At 40.7% G+C, this 16237-nt stretch overlaps 1 protein-coding gene across 13 annotated transcripts in view; it reads right to left on the reverse strand.

Moving 5' to 3' along the window:
* Nucleotides 1-16237, reverse strand: part of PTPRT (protein tyrosine phosphatase receptor type T) — a 654130-nt gene that overhangs the window by 388144 nt on the left and 249749 nt on the right. For all 13 annotated transcript variants that reach the window (XM_077459099.1, XM_077459105.1, XM_077459107.1 and 10 more), the window contains exon 2: nt 2028-2153. In XM_077459099.1, coding sequence (XP_077315225.1) covers nt 2028-2153 — 126 coding nt within the window. The remainder of the gene's footprint in view (nt 1-2027; nt 2154-16237) is intronic.

Below are 16237 nucleotides of genomic sequence, written 5' to 3' on the forward strand. Positions count from 1 at the left end.
TCTATTTAAATGAATGCCTTCGCGTACCGTTTTAGGAACATTAAGGTGAGGCCAAATAGATTCAGGGATAATTATTTGTTTCAAGTGATATTAACACAATAAATGCAAAAATTAAAAAGAGTAAGGCTTAATGTTCACAGGATGTTTTACAATCTCCCCTGAATGATCTGACTTGACAGATAGTAAACAACCTTTAAAAACATCAGTTTTGCATGCTGCATTTAGCTGCATTTAGCTGCATTTAGCCACATTTGCGTTTAGAAGCTTTTTTTTTCAGATAGTAAAAAATTTCAAACGCTTGTAAACGAAACATGGCTAAACGTGAGTTACCACGTTTACACATGTTTACAAGCTGTTGCAGGCGTTTGGTGTTTCAAATGCCTCTGAACATCCATCCTGAGTGGATTTTTTTTGCTTTCCAAAAAATGCTTCTAAACTCAACTGCCTAGAAACGACTATAAACGACTCTGTGTACATGTACTGATAAGATAACATAGAGGAGACTTCAGGGGCAGCTAAAAAAAATGCCCAACTGCTCCTAAATTTACTTTTACCAGAAGGAATGTACATGCAGCTTTAGCCAATGGAAATTGATTTTGTTATATTATAACCAATTGATTGCTATGGTTAATGTAGGAAAGACAGTTAAAGTAGAAGTATGTCTGGCCTGGATTGAGGATGGGGGACATTTGGAAGAGGGTAGAACGCAAGAAAAAAAAAGGGGGAGGGGTAAGAAGGGGGATCAGTATGTATTCTAAAATCTGGCAAACCTTATTGGCCAACATGGCCTATAACGAAAACTGGGGTAGGGGAAACATATGACCGCCTGAGCACAAAATCCCAAGATAAATTGTATTGACCTTAAGGTTTTGATAATTACATAATATTTAGAACAATTGTAGAGTTGGTGAATATAACCATGAAGACCACATTGGACATTCAGAGATTAAGGTTGGGCATGACAATAAAATGTCTAAGCCCTTGTACACACAGTCGGAGAATCTGTCGGAATGAGTCTTATCGGACCGTCAGATAATCCTACTGTGTGTGGTATGCATCGGACTGATTCCGTCTGAATCTCCGTCCAACCCAATTTTCCAACATGTTGGAAATATTTCCTGACCAACTGGGCCGGACGGACCTAATCCAATCATGTGTAGAGCATTTTCATCGGACCAAGTGCCACACATGCTCAGATCAAATTCCTACATCAAAGCTATTGGCTACTAGCCTGAATGTAGTCCCATCGTAACGAAATTACATCATCACGTTCTGAAAGATCGGATTTTTCGCCAACTTGGCCTGACCGTGTGTATGCAACAGTTTCGGACACAATCCGTCGGGCTAAATCCGACAGGCAAAATCCGATGGATTTGGTTGGCAAAATCTCCGACCGTGTGTACGTGGGCTAAGGCAACTTGGGAGCTTCCATGTTGTGTTTGATGTGGTGAAAGTGAAAAGGAATTGTATAATTATTATTAGTATGAATGTCTCTAAGCAAGTATGTGGATCATAGAAAATTCTTCTTTATTCTTATCTTCGTAGTTTAATTCTTAAAATCGTAATTCTTTTTTCGAAATAATTTGAAAAACTTAATCAGATCTGTTGAAATGTCATTAATTTCATTGCTATTATTGTATTAATTACATTTAGAAATTACAACATTCAGTGATTTTCCAAGATACGTGGCTATCATCAATATACTAAAATAACTACAATTACTGCCCATGACAAACTATTTCTAAAGCCCAAACTTTTTTTAGATGCGCAAAATGCAGGAACTGGTTAAAATCTCTCTGATGTATTTGATAAAGCATATCCACAAATGTTCTGTTAGAAAAAGACATCCGTGACCAGAAAAAATAAAGAGGGCAAATCTCCGCAGTGGGAACATAGACAGAAATAAAAACCTGACAGGAGCTCTAGACCTTCTCAGTCCTTCTAAATTCTGGCCAAAACCTAAAATAAATATACTTTGGCTACACGTCAAGTAAGCGGCATGCTGAGCTTTGATAAGCACAAGTTACCTGTAGGCACAGTGGAGTCCAGTGGAGGTTTTTCCCATGTGTTCACTTGCTCCCAGGTAAATCCATTGGTGCCCAGAGCCACACTGTACCCACAGCTGTTGTAATGTTCTTCAAAGGTACAGCCACCTGCAAAAGATGATAAGATTCCTCATTAAAGATCTCCAAGCTAACCCAAAGATAAAAGTTGGGAAAAAAACCCTGAAAAAAATAATTAGAAGACATTTTATTCTGTAATTTAAAACCTAATTGAATTCTACTCATTTATCTCTGGATGTTATAATCTGTGACCGAAGTATGCTTGTCCAAGGCTTGAAATGTCTTTACATAACTTTTTCGAGAAAGTGTTGTTTCCTGTCCTCACACTGCAGCACTCTGTGCTGACAGAGCTAAGTAACAGCCACACCCCTCATCATATGTGAACAGGTAACCACATGTGTCCTTATATAGACAGTATTTTTGACCATGTCTTATTAAGAGCTGGATACAGCAAGGAAGGATTGAAAACTTCTGACCGTAGATGTTTTGTTCACTTCAACATAGTTACATAGTAGGTGAGGTTGAAAAAAAGACACAAGTCCATCAAGTCCAACATATGTGTGTGATTATATGTCAGTATTACATTATATATCCCTGTATGTTGTGGTTGTTCAGGTGCTTATCTAATATTTCTTTTGAAACTATCGATGCTTCCCGCTGAAACCACCACCAGTGGAAGGGAATTGCACATCCTCTTACAGTAAAGAACCCTCTACGCAGTTTAAGGTTAAACCTCTTTTCTTCTAATTTTAATGAGAGGCCACGTGTCTTATTAAACTCCATTTCGCCGAAAACATTTATCTGTATTGTGGGGTCATCATCAGTATGGTATTTGTAAATTTAAATCATATCCCCTCTCAAGTGTCTCTTCTCCAGACAGAATAAGTTCAGTGTTCGCAACCTTTCTTCATAACTAATGGCCTCCAGTCCCTTTATTAGTTTTGTTGCCCTTCTCTGTACTCGCTCCATTTCCAGCACATCTTTCCTGAGGACTGGTACCCAGAACTGGACAACATACTCCAGATGAGGCCAGACCAGAGTCTTGTAGAGTGGGAGAACTATTGCTTTATCTCTGGAGTTAATCCCCTTTTTATTGCATGCCAATATTCTGTTTGCTCTGCTTAGCTTACTGTCATCTGCAAATACAGAGATTGAACTGTTTACCCCACTCCAGGTCGTTTATGAACAAATTAAATAGTATCGGTCTCAGGACAGAACTCCCCATTTGTCACTATCCTCTGAACTCACCCTTATAGCCAGTTTTCAACCCAAGTACTCACTCTATGGTCCATGGTAACGGACCTTACTCTGTACAGTAAACATTTATGGGGAAGTGTCAAATGCTTTTGCAAAATCCAGATACACCACATCTACGGGCCTCTCTTTATGTAGATGGCAGCTCACCTCCTCATAGAAGTTTAATAGATTGGTTTGGCAAGAACGATTCTTCGTGAATCCATGGCAATTACTGCTAATGATATAGTTGTCATTGCTAAAATCGTATATATAATCCCTTATCATCCCCTCCAAGAGGTTGCATACTTTTGATGTTAGGCTAACTAACTGGTCTGTAACTCCCAGGGTTGTATTTTGGCCCTTTTTTAAATATTGGTGCTACATTGGCTTTTCTCCAATCAATTGGTACCATTTCAGTCAGTAGATTGTCAGTAAAGAATATGAACAATGGTCTAGCAATTACTTGACTGAGTTCCCTAAGCCATCTGGTCCCAGTGACTTATCAATGTTAAGTTTTTCAAGTCTAATTCTGTTCTCTGTTAGCCATGAGGGTGCTTCCTGTGACAAGTCATGAGGATAATCACTGCAGTTTTGGTTACTGAAGCCCCCCCGCTTCCCTTGTGAAGAAGAATAAATTCAATACCTTCGCTATCTCACAATCCTTTGTAACCAGATTCCCTTCCTCATTCTTTATGGGGTCAAATATGGTCTTGCCTCCCCCTTTTACTGTTTATATACTTAAAGAATTTCTTGGGAGTTTTTTGCTATCCTACGCTGTGTCTTTTGTGTACTATCTTAGCTGCTCTAATTGCACTCTTACACATCTTGTTGCATTCTTTGTAAAGTTTGAATGCTGATGATGATCCCTCAGCCTTGTATTTTTTTGAAGGCCTTCTCCTTTGCCTTTATATGCATTTTTACATTGGAGTTAAACCACCCAGGACTTTTATTCACTCTTTAAAATGTATTTCCAATGGGATGCACTGGCTAAGTATTTAATATGCTCTTAAAGCAAACCAATCTCTCTTCTGTGTTCTTTGTTCCTTCATTTTCTCTTCTCCCCTCACTGCTTGTGTTCATCAGTCTAATGCTTCTTCTTTCACTGACCAATCATAGACAGGGCTGTGATGTGGGCCCAAGCTGTGTAAAACCCAGGACTGGATAGAAATAAATAAAACATATTTGGCAAGAAAGGCTCCCTCACACTTGCTGTGGACTTGCCCTGGACTGTAAACTTTCAGGTCATTTTTCAGAGGACGTTATAACATCTTCTCATCACCCGGATGTACGCATGTACTGCAACTGGTTGTGGTGTGGCACTGGGTGAGTTTCGCAGGTGACACTGGTAAACCTTGACTCACATACCTGTTATGACCAGCCCCCTGGCCACCCCGTCTGAAAGAGCACTAAACAGTCTCCATGCACTGTATGCATTTCACACGTTTATTTAGCTGTTTACTTGGATATCAGCTTTAAAAGAACTCACTAATGGCAGCCAGCTACTACATTTATATTATTTTATGTTCCTTTTAAAAAAAATTGCAAACCCTGTGTCCTTTGGTGGAAAATGTGGAATAAGTATTTCCCAAAATAAGCAGACTGCAACTGCCATTTTTCCTAGTGTGGGTTAGAAAGTAAAATACAGTTTATAATGTCTAACCTTCCTCCTTTTTTATGACAGGTCCCTCTTTCCATTGTATGACATTGATAAGCCCCCCACTGCATGCATGGCCAAATCTAGGTGAGGGGTTGCTGAGGATGCAGAAGATCAACACTGGAACAGATGCTCAGAGCCATGTAATGAGGCTGACAGGAAAAAAACATTTGGAGTGAAAGATTACTGCTAAAAAAGTACCACTTAAATTGAGATAAAGTAGAGAAATTAGGCCATGGAGAAATTTCTGCACGTTCAGCAGAGAAAGGAAGTGACCTGACGAAAAAGCCACCGAGCTCACAAACTGCTAAGAATTATGAGCAAAATAAATGTGATAAACAGACAGAGGCAATAAAGTGAATGCACACCGTGCGGGAAGAGTAGGCTGAAAGTCTTATGTTAAATGGAGGAAGGAAAAATCGCATAATCCACATACATGGAAATGTGCAGAAAACAGGGCTCCTGCCGAATGCGAGATTGCTTCAACACAGTGCAGGAAATTAAAGCCAAGTATGAGTGGAGTGTTCCTTTCTGCCCTATAGTTTGCCATGGCAATATATATTGCACATCCTTCAAGGGAATGTATGGATCCTTCTATGCTTTTTTTTTTGTAGATAAAAAATTTAAAGAGATCAGATCATAAATAAATGTTATAGCTGAACTAAACCCCTCCAATACACCTCTCCTCTACAGCGATGCAATGTCCGCAAGCTCCAACGTCTTGTTCCAAGTTTCAAGTTCGGGGCCATCTTGATTGGCCAGGCTGGGATGACATAACTTGTCACAAAAACACCCTGTAACTAAACTTTTAGAAGGCAGGACAGTAAAACTGTATAAGTCAACCAACCCTCTGACCTACAAGTCAGTGGGTGAACCTTCAGCATGGTGGGGTTTATCAACTCCGAAAAGCAGCGTTGTAATGATATCACGTACTGGACACAAGAAAAGCTGTAGCTAGCAGCCATGTTGTCAGGGAACCTTATGGCAGCCATGACAGTCTTCTCTAACAGTTAAACATTGCAGTAAAAATCTGAACCCCCATCCCTCCTCCCCTATTTTCAGGAATTCATAGGCTTAACTCCACACACTTCAAAAGAGTTGTTATCTCAACCTAGAGAACCAGGATTGGGCCTGTGAAAACAACTAATGTCAGCCTGGCAGAATGTCCAGGCCTATCATAAAACTGTCACCCTCTCGATACAGAGAACCAACAGATACCAGTCTTAAATACCCCCATTCACATAAAACTCAAATAGTCTGTATAATTCTGAAATTTCAGCATGTTTCATAACTTCCAAATTAATTAAAACACAACCATAAGATGGACATATTTTGTTTCCTCATTTAATTTGTAACATTTCAAGTCCAGACCCCCTTATGTCAGATCATATGGGAAACCACTGGTACCCCTTATTCCTCCTAGGTAAACTAGACATTGGAGAACTGCCATGTTTATATTTGTTTTGAAGGAAATATCACGCTGAACAATAATAAGGATATTCGCAGTCTGTAAATGATGCAGAGATATGAATATTTATCACAAAGTGTACCTGGGACGTGGTCATGAATGTAGAGACTTCCCAGCAACCAACCCCTAAACAAGATGACCAGATGATTGGTCACTGGCCACTGTCAACACCCCTTTGATCTGACAGAAAAGAGGAGATGCTAAGACAATGTTCAGTTCTCCTTTTACCATCCAAGCAGGAACATCTGCCAAGTTTAAGAACCGATTACCCAGTATTCTTCCTCCACAGTTCTACCTTATTTCTTTGTGGCTGTATATTGTTATTATCTTTTTGAAATATCTTTTTTTCTGTAAATATTTTATTTGCATCAATTTTGACTTTTGATTTTCATTATTAAACCTTTGTTTTGAAAAGTGTTAACCTTGTCTCTAAAGCTCTTAAAGCGGTAGTAAACCTGCACATTTTTTTTTTAAAACCTGCAAAGCAAAAGGCATAATGAGCTAGTATGCACCGCATACTAGCTCATTATGAAATACTTACCTTAGAACGAGGCCCCGACATCTGGCCCGATCCACGCCAAGGGAGCTGACATGCTTCCTCGGCGTTTCTTCCGGGTATCGCGGCTCCGGCGCTGTGAGTGGCCGGAGCCGCGATATCGTCACTCCCGCACATACGGGCGGGAGATTTCATTCCGGCCGGCCGGCCACTGCCAGATTTTCAGGCCGAGAACCCCCTTGTGCGCATGCGCCGCTGCAGTCAGCGGCGCATACCGAGGGGAATATCTCCTAAACCGTACAGGTTTAGGAGATATTTTTTTTACCTACAGGTAAGCCTTATTATAGGCTTTCCTGTAGGTAAAAGTTTAAAAATTGGGTATACAACCACTTTAATGCAAGCTATAAATCAGGGATATGCAATTAGCAGACCTCCAGCTGTTAAAGAACTACAAGTCCCATGAGGCCTAGAAAGACTGACAGTCACAAGCATGACACCCAGAAGCAGAGGCATGATGGGACTTGTAGTTTTGCAACAGCTGGAGATCCGCTAATTGCATATCCCTGCTATAAATGAACCTGCCTCTTGCAGGACGCTACTTTTGTAGAGAAAGGCCTCTGAGCAGACCTGTCTGCGGTGGCAGTGTGTGTTGCAGATGCTTATTCTAAAATCATAATTGGTAAATTGATGGAAGTCCTGACCCTTCCTAATCAAAGGTCAGCGGTGGTATTAAAAGGGTTAATTGAGCAATTAGCTCAGTGACAATCGCTCTCAGGCTACTGGCACCAAGATTGTAGTCCCGCAAGTTGGAAAATCTTTATGCTGGGTGCAGCTGAGAGTGGCATTGTTACGTAAGTGACAGCGTGGTGTAAGGTTGGGTGGTCCTTCGTTGTGAGTTAGCGAGGAGGGCGGGGATCTGACACCCGCCTTTGTCCCAATCTTAAAATGAGTTTAAAGCAGTGGTGGCCCTTCTATTAGTGGCACACGGGCTCCACATCCTCTATCCATGCGTTCAGGCCCCTAATCGGATGCGTGGATTCCAATTGGGGGGGGGGGTTAGGCAATTTATTAGAGCCAGAGGCTCTAAAAGGCTTCAATAAAGGGTGGGCTCAGGGGGCACGGGCACTGAGCTCCGAGTCCATCCAGTTGTGTGACAATAGCAAATGAAAATTTACTAATTTCACACTGATTCTCCTCCTGGTCAATCTAGAAGCGGGTCCTGAGACAGCGTTGTGATCCAAAGGAGGAGGAGACACAATGGAGACACGATGTCGCGTATAGGACATGTTGCCCCCCCGCTACCTAGATGGGTAAGTGTGGGGCTTTGATGTCCGACCACAGGGGGCGGAGGGGGGTTGTTGTTTGCTGCCCCCCCCCCAAAAAAAAAACAGGCGCCACTAAATAAATAATAAATAATAAAATAAATTATGACAGTGCACAGAGTGTGGTGAGAGTAGGTTTTGTTGTGCAATGTTTTTGGAATGTGGCCATCTGGGTGTGCTTCCATCTTGTGGTGCAGTGGTCTCCAAATTGGTCCTTGGGGTATTATTTCTCCCACTGATATGAGGCACTATTCCTTCCTCTGACACCAATAGGGCAATAGTTCCTGCACTGACATCAACAGCGATGGACTATTCCTCCCACAGACATCAAGGATGGAGTGCTATTCCTCCCACTGACACCAATGATGGGGCACTAATAATTCTCCTAATACCAAAGATGAGAGATTGTTTATACCCGCTGAAGCTGGGACATTTTCTACTCCCATTGGTCAAGGTCTAGCCCCCCTAAAGGCTGAAGCACAGTAAACTCTCTCTCTTTCTCTCTCTCTCTCTCTCTCTCTCTCTCTCTCTCTCTCTATATATATATATATATATATATATATATTCACTTGCAGTAGTAGGCTGCCCAATAAACGTTTGATACATCAATCTATTGCAGTAGAATCTATAGTGACTCATATTCTTGTAAGATAGGCAAAGTGTGTCCAGTAATTCAGGGACTGCACACCATTTATCATAGTTTCTGGGCCATGTCGAAAAATCATTCACCTCACAAGAAGATATGTTATGTGAGGCTTTAAGCACGTCTTTCTTCATAGAAGTTCTGTCTGCTACATCGTCTTTCATCCAAATGAAATGCAGCCTCATCAAATTCCTGTGTTTTGCAGCCTCCCCAGAGGTTTGTCAGACAATTTACCTCAGGGTTAGAACTGGAGTTTCACGTACACAATATGAGTTTCTGCCATCTGAGACTCTGTACAGCACAAGATGTACAAATTAGTGACTGTCCCGAACCATACCTTGTCTGCTCCAGGCCAATCAGGGCCTTTAAAAAAAAATTACAGCCATTGCCAAGCACACAATTGCAACAACATGGTTTCTTCAGAAAGAGTGTTGTCAAGAAAATGGCAACCATAACCAAAATAGCCAAACAAACATCATGTCTTATGTTTCTATTACAGAGAAGGGAGTCATTTGGGTGGAAATTATTTTTGCTGGAAAAATTTGCTAAAGTGGAATCTCCCAATTCTGCTTATTTAGGTAACATTTGCTGTGGAAAGAAAAAGTTCTAGTTTATTTAGAGGGTTCGTTTTTGGTATATAGGATAGTTTATTTTTTTATCATGTAATGTTCCTTGTCTTTTTCCTCTTTTTTTTTTGTGTAATTGATTGCAGTGTACTGTCACATTATTTTTTTTATTTCTTCTTCTAAAAAAACCCCACAAAATCAGAAGTCTAACAAGGGGACAGTTTTTGAACCAAGAACATGTCCAGTATATAGTAAAAAGCGCTTCTGTGACCCTCTGGAACCATTATAACCCATCCATAAAAACCACCAACAACATCCTAATTTTGCCTTTCCCTTTGACTCCAAAGCTTTGTCTCCATAGCTTTGTCTCCATGTTGCCAAAATTATGAGAAAATGAAGAGTGACTGCACTTTAAAGAAATAGGCAATTGGTCTCAGATTTTCTTTGTTTAACCCTCTTGCGCCTACTGCCACATACACACGATTGGATTTTCTGACAGGAAAGGGTGGATGTGAGCTTGTTGGCGGTAAGTCCAACCGTGTGTATGCTCCATTGGACAATTGTTGTTGGACTTTCCGCCAACAAATGTTGGCTAACAGGTTTTCAAATTTTCCGCCAACAAATGTGTGTTGTCGGACTTTCCGATTGTGTGTATACAAGTACGTTGGACAAAATTCCAAAGTTCAAACATGCATGCTCAGGATCAAGGACGAGCCGGAAACACTTGGTCTTGTAAAACTAGCGATCATAATGGAGATATCACATGACCATTGAACTTAATTTTTATCGGCTCACCGTACATCTTGTACATCACTACATTCATAATTGTTGGCCAACATTTGTTTGACCGTGCGTATACAAGACAAGTTGGAGCCAACACCCTTTGAACAAAATTCCACGGTTTTGTTGTCGGACAGTCCGATCATGTGTACGTGGCATAAGGGTAAACATCTAACATCAGACAAATCGAAATGCCTAAGCACAACTTTGACATATCTTAATAAAATTGTACATATCATCACAATTGCTTTGTGCATCCAAGCAGATTATACCTTGTTTTTTTGGGACAAATTGGGCTTTCATTTGGTGGTAAATGGTAATGGATATCTCCTGATTTTTTTTTTATTATCAAAGGAAAACTGGCCCAAAATAGTAAAAAAATATATATATTTTTTAATTTAGCTGTGTATTTCTTGTTACTACCATAACCTACCACAAAAGAAAAACCCAAAATAAATTCTCTTGCCCCTAATGATCACAGCAATACCATATATGTGTCATTTGTTGTTTGTACCCATAGTACAGACCAGAAATAATAGTGCGCACTTTTCTTTTCTTTTTTTTTTTTCACCCTAGCTAAAACACACTGACACTGACACTAACTGGCACTGATACTAATTAAAAATCAGAAATCAAAATTCTGTCCAAAAAATACTGACCCTGACCTTGACTTTGACCCTGACCTTGACCCAAACTCTAACCCTGTCGCTGACCTAGATAAAATATTGATCTAGGTATTTTTTTTACAAAATTGTATTTTATATTTTAATTATTATTATTTATTTTATTTTATTTTTTCCACACACGCTTTTTTTTTCTTCTCTCTCTGCAAGAACAAAGAAAGATGCAATGTATCTTTCTCGTCCATTGACAGAGACAGAAAACACGGGGACGGGCTTCACAGTGGCTGATCACTGTGATAGCCAATCAGAGGCTATCACAGTGATCAGGTGACCTGGAATCTTGAGTTCCGGGTCCCGATCATTAGTACGGGGCCTGGGTCTCACAGTGAGACCCTGGTCTCTGTGCTAGGGGCATGCCGCACGGCGCGCTCCCAGCACACAGGGAGAAAAACAAACCATGTCTCAAGGCAAAGTACATAAAAGTACATAAAATAAATGCACTGCATCAATACATGCCCCATAGCATGTCATTTTACCCCTCTTCCTGACCAGGCCATTACGATACCGTACTGCCTGAGGACCCCATGTCACTAAGGGGCCCCATCAGGGTTACCAGCCTCAATAAAACCAGGGACAGTATGTAAAATTCTGTGTTTTAAAAAAAATCCCAAGATTATAGCTGCCCCGCCTCTCCAGTACCTTTTCAGTGTGTGTATACTGTGTGTGTATATTGTGTGTCAGTGTGTGTATACTGTATGTGTGTGTGTGTGTGTGTGTGTGTGTGTGTGTGTGTGTGTGTGTGTGTGTGTGTGTGTGTGTGTGTGTGTATACTGTGTGGCCCCATAATCTACTGCCTGGGGCCCCCATAATCTCCTATTGCCTGGAGGCCCCATGATCTTCTCCTATTGCCCGTAAGGGCCCCATGAGTTTTCAGTCCACCCCTGTATAGTCATTTTTAGTAAGGGTTCCCTGAGATCAGAAAGTTATTTCAAGAGTTCCTCTGTGTTCAAAAGGTTGAATAAGGCTGGTCTACAGGCTAGATATTCTAAACAGGCCATAACAATGTAGCAATCAGGGTTATTCAGTAACAATGATTATCACCTATGGCAATTACCGTATATGATTTTTAGGAACTGCTGATATATGTTAGTTTCCATAGCATTTAACGAGATCATATTTATGGTGGATATTAAAAAAATTTTAATCAGTATTGAGTGGTTCATAATCATGTTTCTTTCTTTCAGGTCATATAAATATTTTAACATTGCGCCACTTACTAGATGCAACTACATACTGCATTTTTTGAGCTGATCCTATAAATATACAAAACACACTTATTTGTATTGCATGCAATGAATAAGTTATTAAAGCCCCATCCAATATAAAACCAATTATTCTATGTATGTACCACTTACATTAGTGCTTGTGGACAGGGGCAGTTGTAGTCACCCAGGGCAAACTCCCTAAGGATCCGTTCAAACTAGTGTGATTTCAGATGCGATTTTGAATTGCACAGAATCACATGACAATGGAAATCGCATTTTTTGCAACATCAATGCAACTCAGCATGGCGGGATTTTGGAAAAGATTATGGTACAAATTTGGGCCAATTTCAGCATGACTTAAGCCCTATAGAATATGCAAACCACTTCAAAATAGCATCCAAGTTGCACTACATAATCTGATTGCAGCAGTATGAACCTAGCCTAATACAGCATTCTAAGAGAGATCTCTTCTAACTTTCTACCATCTGTAGTTGTCTCTTTTTGACCTACCAAGGTTGTATGGTAGAATGGTTATCCCAAAAGCATCTGAAAAATGCCCCAGGGTGAAAGGGGTCTAAGGTATTTACTTGCAGGAAAAAAATGTTTTACTATCCAAAGTTAAAACAAAAAAGGGCAGAAGATTTAATAGATGGGAAGAGTAAAAAATGACTGAAGGTCCTTTTAATGTATTGTGACATAGCACTGGGTGATGTGTTGTAACATGGAAACTTGCCATAATATTTATACGTATGAATGTGAGTTAGGGACCTTAGATTGTATGCTCCTTGAGGCAGTGGCATCGCTAGGGGGTGGCTTTTGGGGCTATAGCCCCAAATCTGGAGCCCATAGCCCAGACGTCCCCAAGGGGAGGGGAGACTCTCTGGGGACCCTGATTTTAAGGGGGAGACTCTCTGGGGAGCTTAATGTAAGGGGGCTCTCTGGGAACCCTGATGTAAGGGGGCTCTCTGGGGATATATACACACACACGTATATTACTGTATATACATGTGTATGCCTGCCCAAGCCTATGACGTTCTTTACTACACTGCTATGGGCTCTAGCCCCAGATCTTTTGTAGACCTAGTAACGCCCTTGCCTTGAGGGCACAGACTGATGTGAATGTATATTATACACTCACTGGCCACTTTTTTAGGTACACCTGTTCAATTGCTTGGTAACACAAATTGCTAATCAGCCAATCACATGGCAGCAGCTCAATGCATTTAGGCATTTATGTGTGGTAAAGGCGACTTGCTGAAGTTCAAACTGAGCATCAGAATGGGGAAGAAAGGGGATTTACGTGACTTTGAACGTGGCATGGTTGTTGATATCAGACGGGCTGGTCTGAGCATTTCAAAAACTGCTGATCCACTGGGATTTTCACACACAACCATCTCTAGGGTTTACAGAGAATGGTCCAAAAAAGAGAAAGGTGAGCGGCATTTGTTTGGATGAAAAATGTCTTGTTGATATCAGAGTTTAGCGGAGAATGGGCAGACATGATAGAAAGACAACAGTAACTCAAATAACCACTCATTACATCCAAGGTATGTAGAATTCCATCTCCGAACGCACAACATATTGAACTTGAAAGCAGATGAGCTACAGCAGCAGAAGACCGCCCCAAGTGCCACTCCTGTCAGCTAAGAACAGGAAACTGAGGCTACAATTCACACAGGATCAGAAAAATTGGACAATAGAAGATTGGGGAATTGTTGCCTGGTCTGATGAGTCTTGATTTCAGCTGCGACATTCAGATGGTGGGGTCAGAATTTGGTGTAAACAACATGAAAGCATTGATTTGTCCTGCCTTGTATCACCGGTTCAGGCTGGTGGTGTAATGGTGTGGGAGATATTTTCTTGGCACACTTTGGACCCCTTAGTACCAATTTAGCATTGTTCAAACACCACGGCCTACCTGAGTATTGTTGCTGACCATGTCCATCCCTTTATGACTACAGTGTCCCCATCTTCTGATGGCTCCTTCCAGCTGGATAATGCTCCATGTCACAAAGCTCAAATCATCTCACCACTGGTTTCTTGAACATGACAATGAGGTCCCTGTACTCTATTGGCCTCCACAGTCACCAGATCTCATCCAATAGAGCACCTTTGGGATGTGCTGTAACAGGAGATCTGCATCATGGATGTGCAGCCGAGAAATCTGCAGCAATTGTGTGATGCTATAATGTCAACATGGACCAAAATCTCTGAGGAATGTTTCCAACACCTTGTTGAATCTATGCCACGAAGAATTAAAGCACTTCTGAAGGAAAAGGGGGTCCAACCTGGCACCTAGCAAGGTGTACCTAATAAAGTGACCTGTGAGTGTATATATGTAAAGCACTGTGCAAATTAATGGTACTATATAAGTACCTGTAATAAACAAATATATAATATTCAGACAAAATGTTTCACTATTTTGCATGTATTTTAAACTTTATGATTTAAATATGTTTTTTTAAACATTCACCTGCACAATTTAAATGTTCCAATCATGATCAAGCAATGTGTGTGTGTATATATATATATATATTTATATTTATATTATTATTATTATTTTTTTCTTTAAACCCTCCTCGACCCAGCAACTACGCACTTTTCCCAGTTCCGTCATTTAAAGATTGGGCGCATATTTGTTAGTTCAATTATACGGAATAAGAACTTCAAAAGCAAGACAAGGTCTCAACAGGCAGTCATGTAATATACAATATTTGCAAAATCATGCTGCACAGCAAGTTTTGACGGTAGATCTATCACTCCAGCTGCCCAACCTCCAGGGATGGCTTTAATCATGTGAGCTCATTTATGTAAATAGCTAATTCCTATCCAAACCAATTACGGATTTTCAAAAATGGCTTTTTAAAACCACAAAGACATAGAGAATATGTGATTAAAGCTTTTATAACGATGGTGCATTTTTATTTTGATTACCATGTGTTGCTATCTATAGAATACTTAATACTCTAGAGCGGATATTAATATTCAGCTAAACCCAAATATTCCTAAATAATCCGGGGGGGGGGGTTCTGTAATAAGGAAGATGTCGGTATGAAAGATCAGACAGGGCTAGGTATATTGATAGGACCCACATGCCCATGCCTAAAGAATAAAATTTACTTGAAGTGATCTAAAAGGTATGGTCAAGATTGGAGATTGGAGGATGAAAAGGTTTGGCCAAGATAGGAGATGGGAGGATGAAAAGGTTTGGCCAAGATAGGAGATGGGAGGATGAAAAGGTTTGGCCAAGATTGGAGATGGGAGGATGAAAAGGTTTGGCCAAGATAGGAGATGGGAGGATGAAAAGGTTTGGCCAAGATTGGAGATGGGAGGATGAAAAGGTTTGGCCAAGATTGGAGATGGGAGGATGAAAAGGTTTGGCCAAGATAGGAGATGGGAGGATGAAAAGGTTTGGCCAAGATGGGAGGATGAAAAGGTTTGGCCAAGATAGGAGATGGGATGATGAAAAGGTTTGGCCAAGATTGGAGATGGGAGGGTGAAAAGGTTTGGCCAAGATAGGAGATGGGAGGATGAAAAGGTTTGGCCAAGATGGTAGATGGCAGGTCAAAAGGTTTGATTAAACCAGGGATCTCCAAACTTTCTAAGCAAACAATCTTTTTACTGTCATTCAGAATTTAGAGGGACTGGACTGGAACCAGTGGAAGTAGAACATGCCCCTGTATCAGCAAACGTAAACAATACCTCAAGCTTGGTGGTCAGTGGCAGGAAATTCTTTTTACATAGCACCTGTGGTCACTAGGAGGAGGATCAGAGTCCCGTCCTTGGTATTAGTGAAAGGAATAGTGCACCATCGTTGGTGTCATTGGGAGGAATACTGCCCCATAACTGATGTCAGTGGTAGGCATACAGGCTACATGCAATGCCAAGTTGCTTCAAGCAAAGCAAGTAGACTATTAGCATGCATTAAAAAGGTGATTTACTCCAGAAATAAAACTATAATTCTGTCACTTTAGAAGACTCTGGTTTAACCACATCTTCAGTATTCTGACCAATCCTGTTCACCAAGAGGGATATTCTGGTACTGGAGAGTCCAGCGAAGGGCAACAAAGCTAATAAAGGGACTAGAGGACCTCAGGTATGGGGAAAGACTACACGCATTA

This window comes from Lithobates pipiens, unplaced genomic scaffold (genome assembly GCF_037356315.1).
Source record: "Lithobates pipiens isolate NorthernLeopardFrog02 unplaced genomic scaffold, aLitPip1_a1.2 Scaffold_28, whole genome shotgun sequence".
Lineage (NCBI taxonomy): Eukaryota > Metazoa > Chordata > Amphibia > Anura > Ranidae > Lithobates > Lithobates pipiens.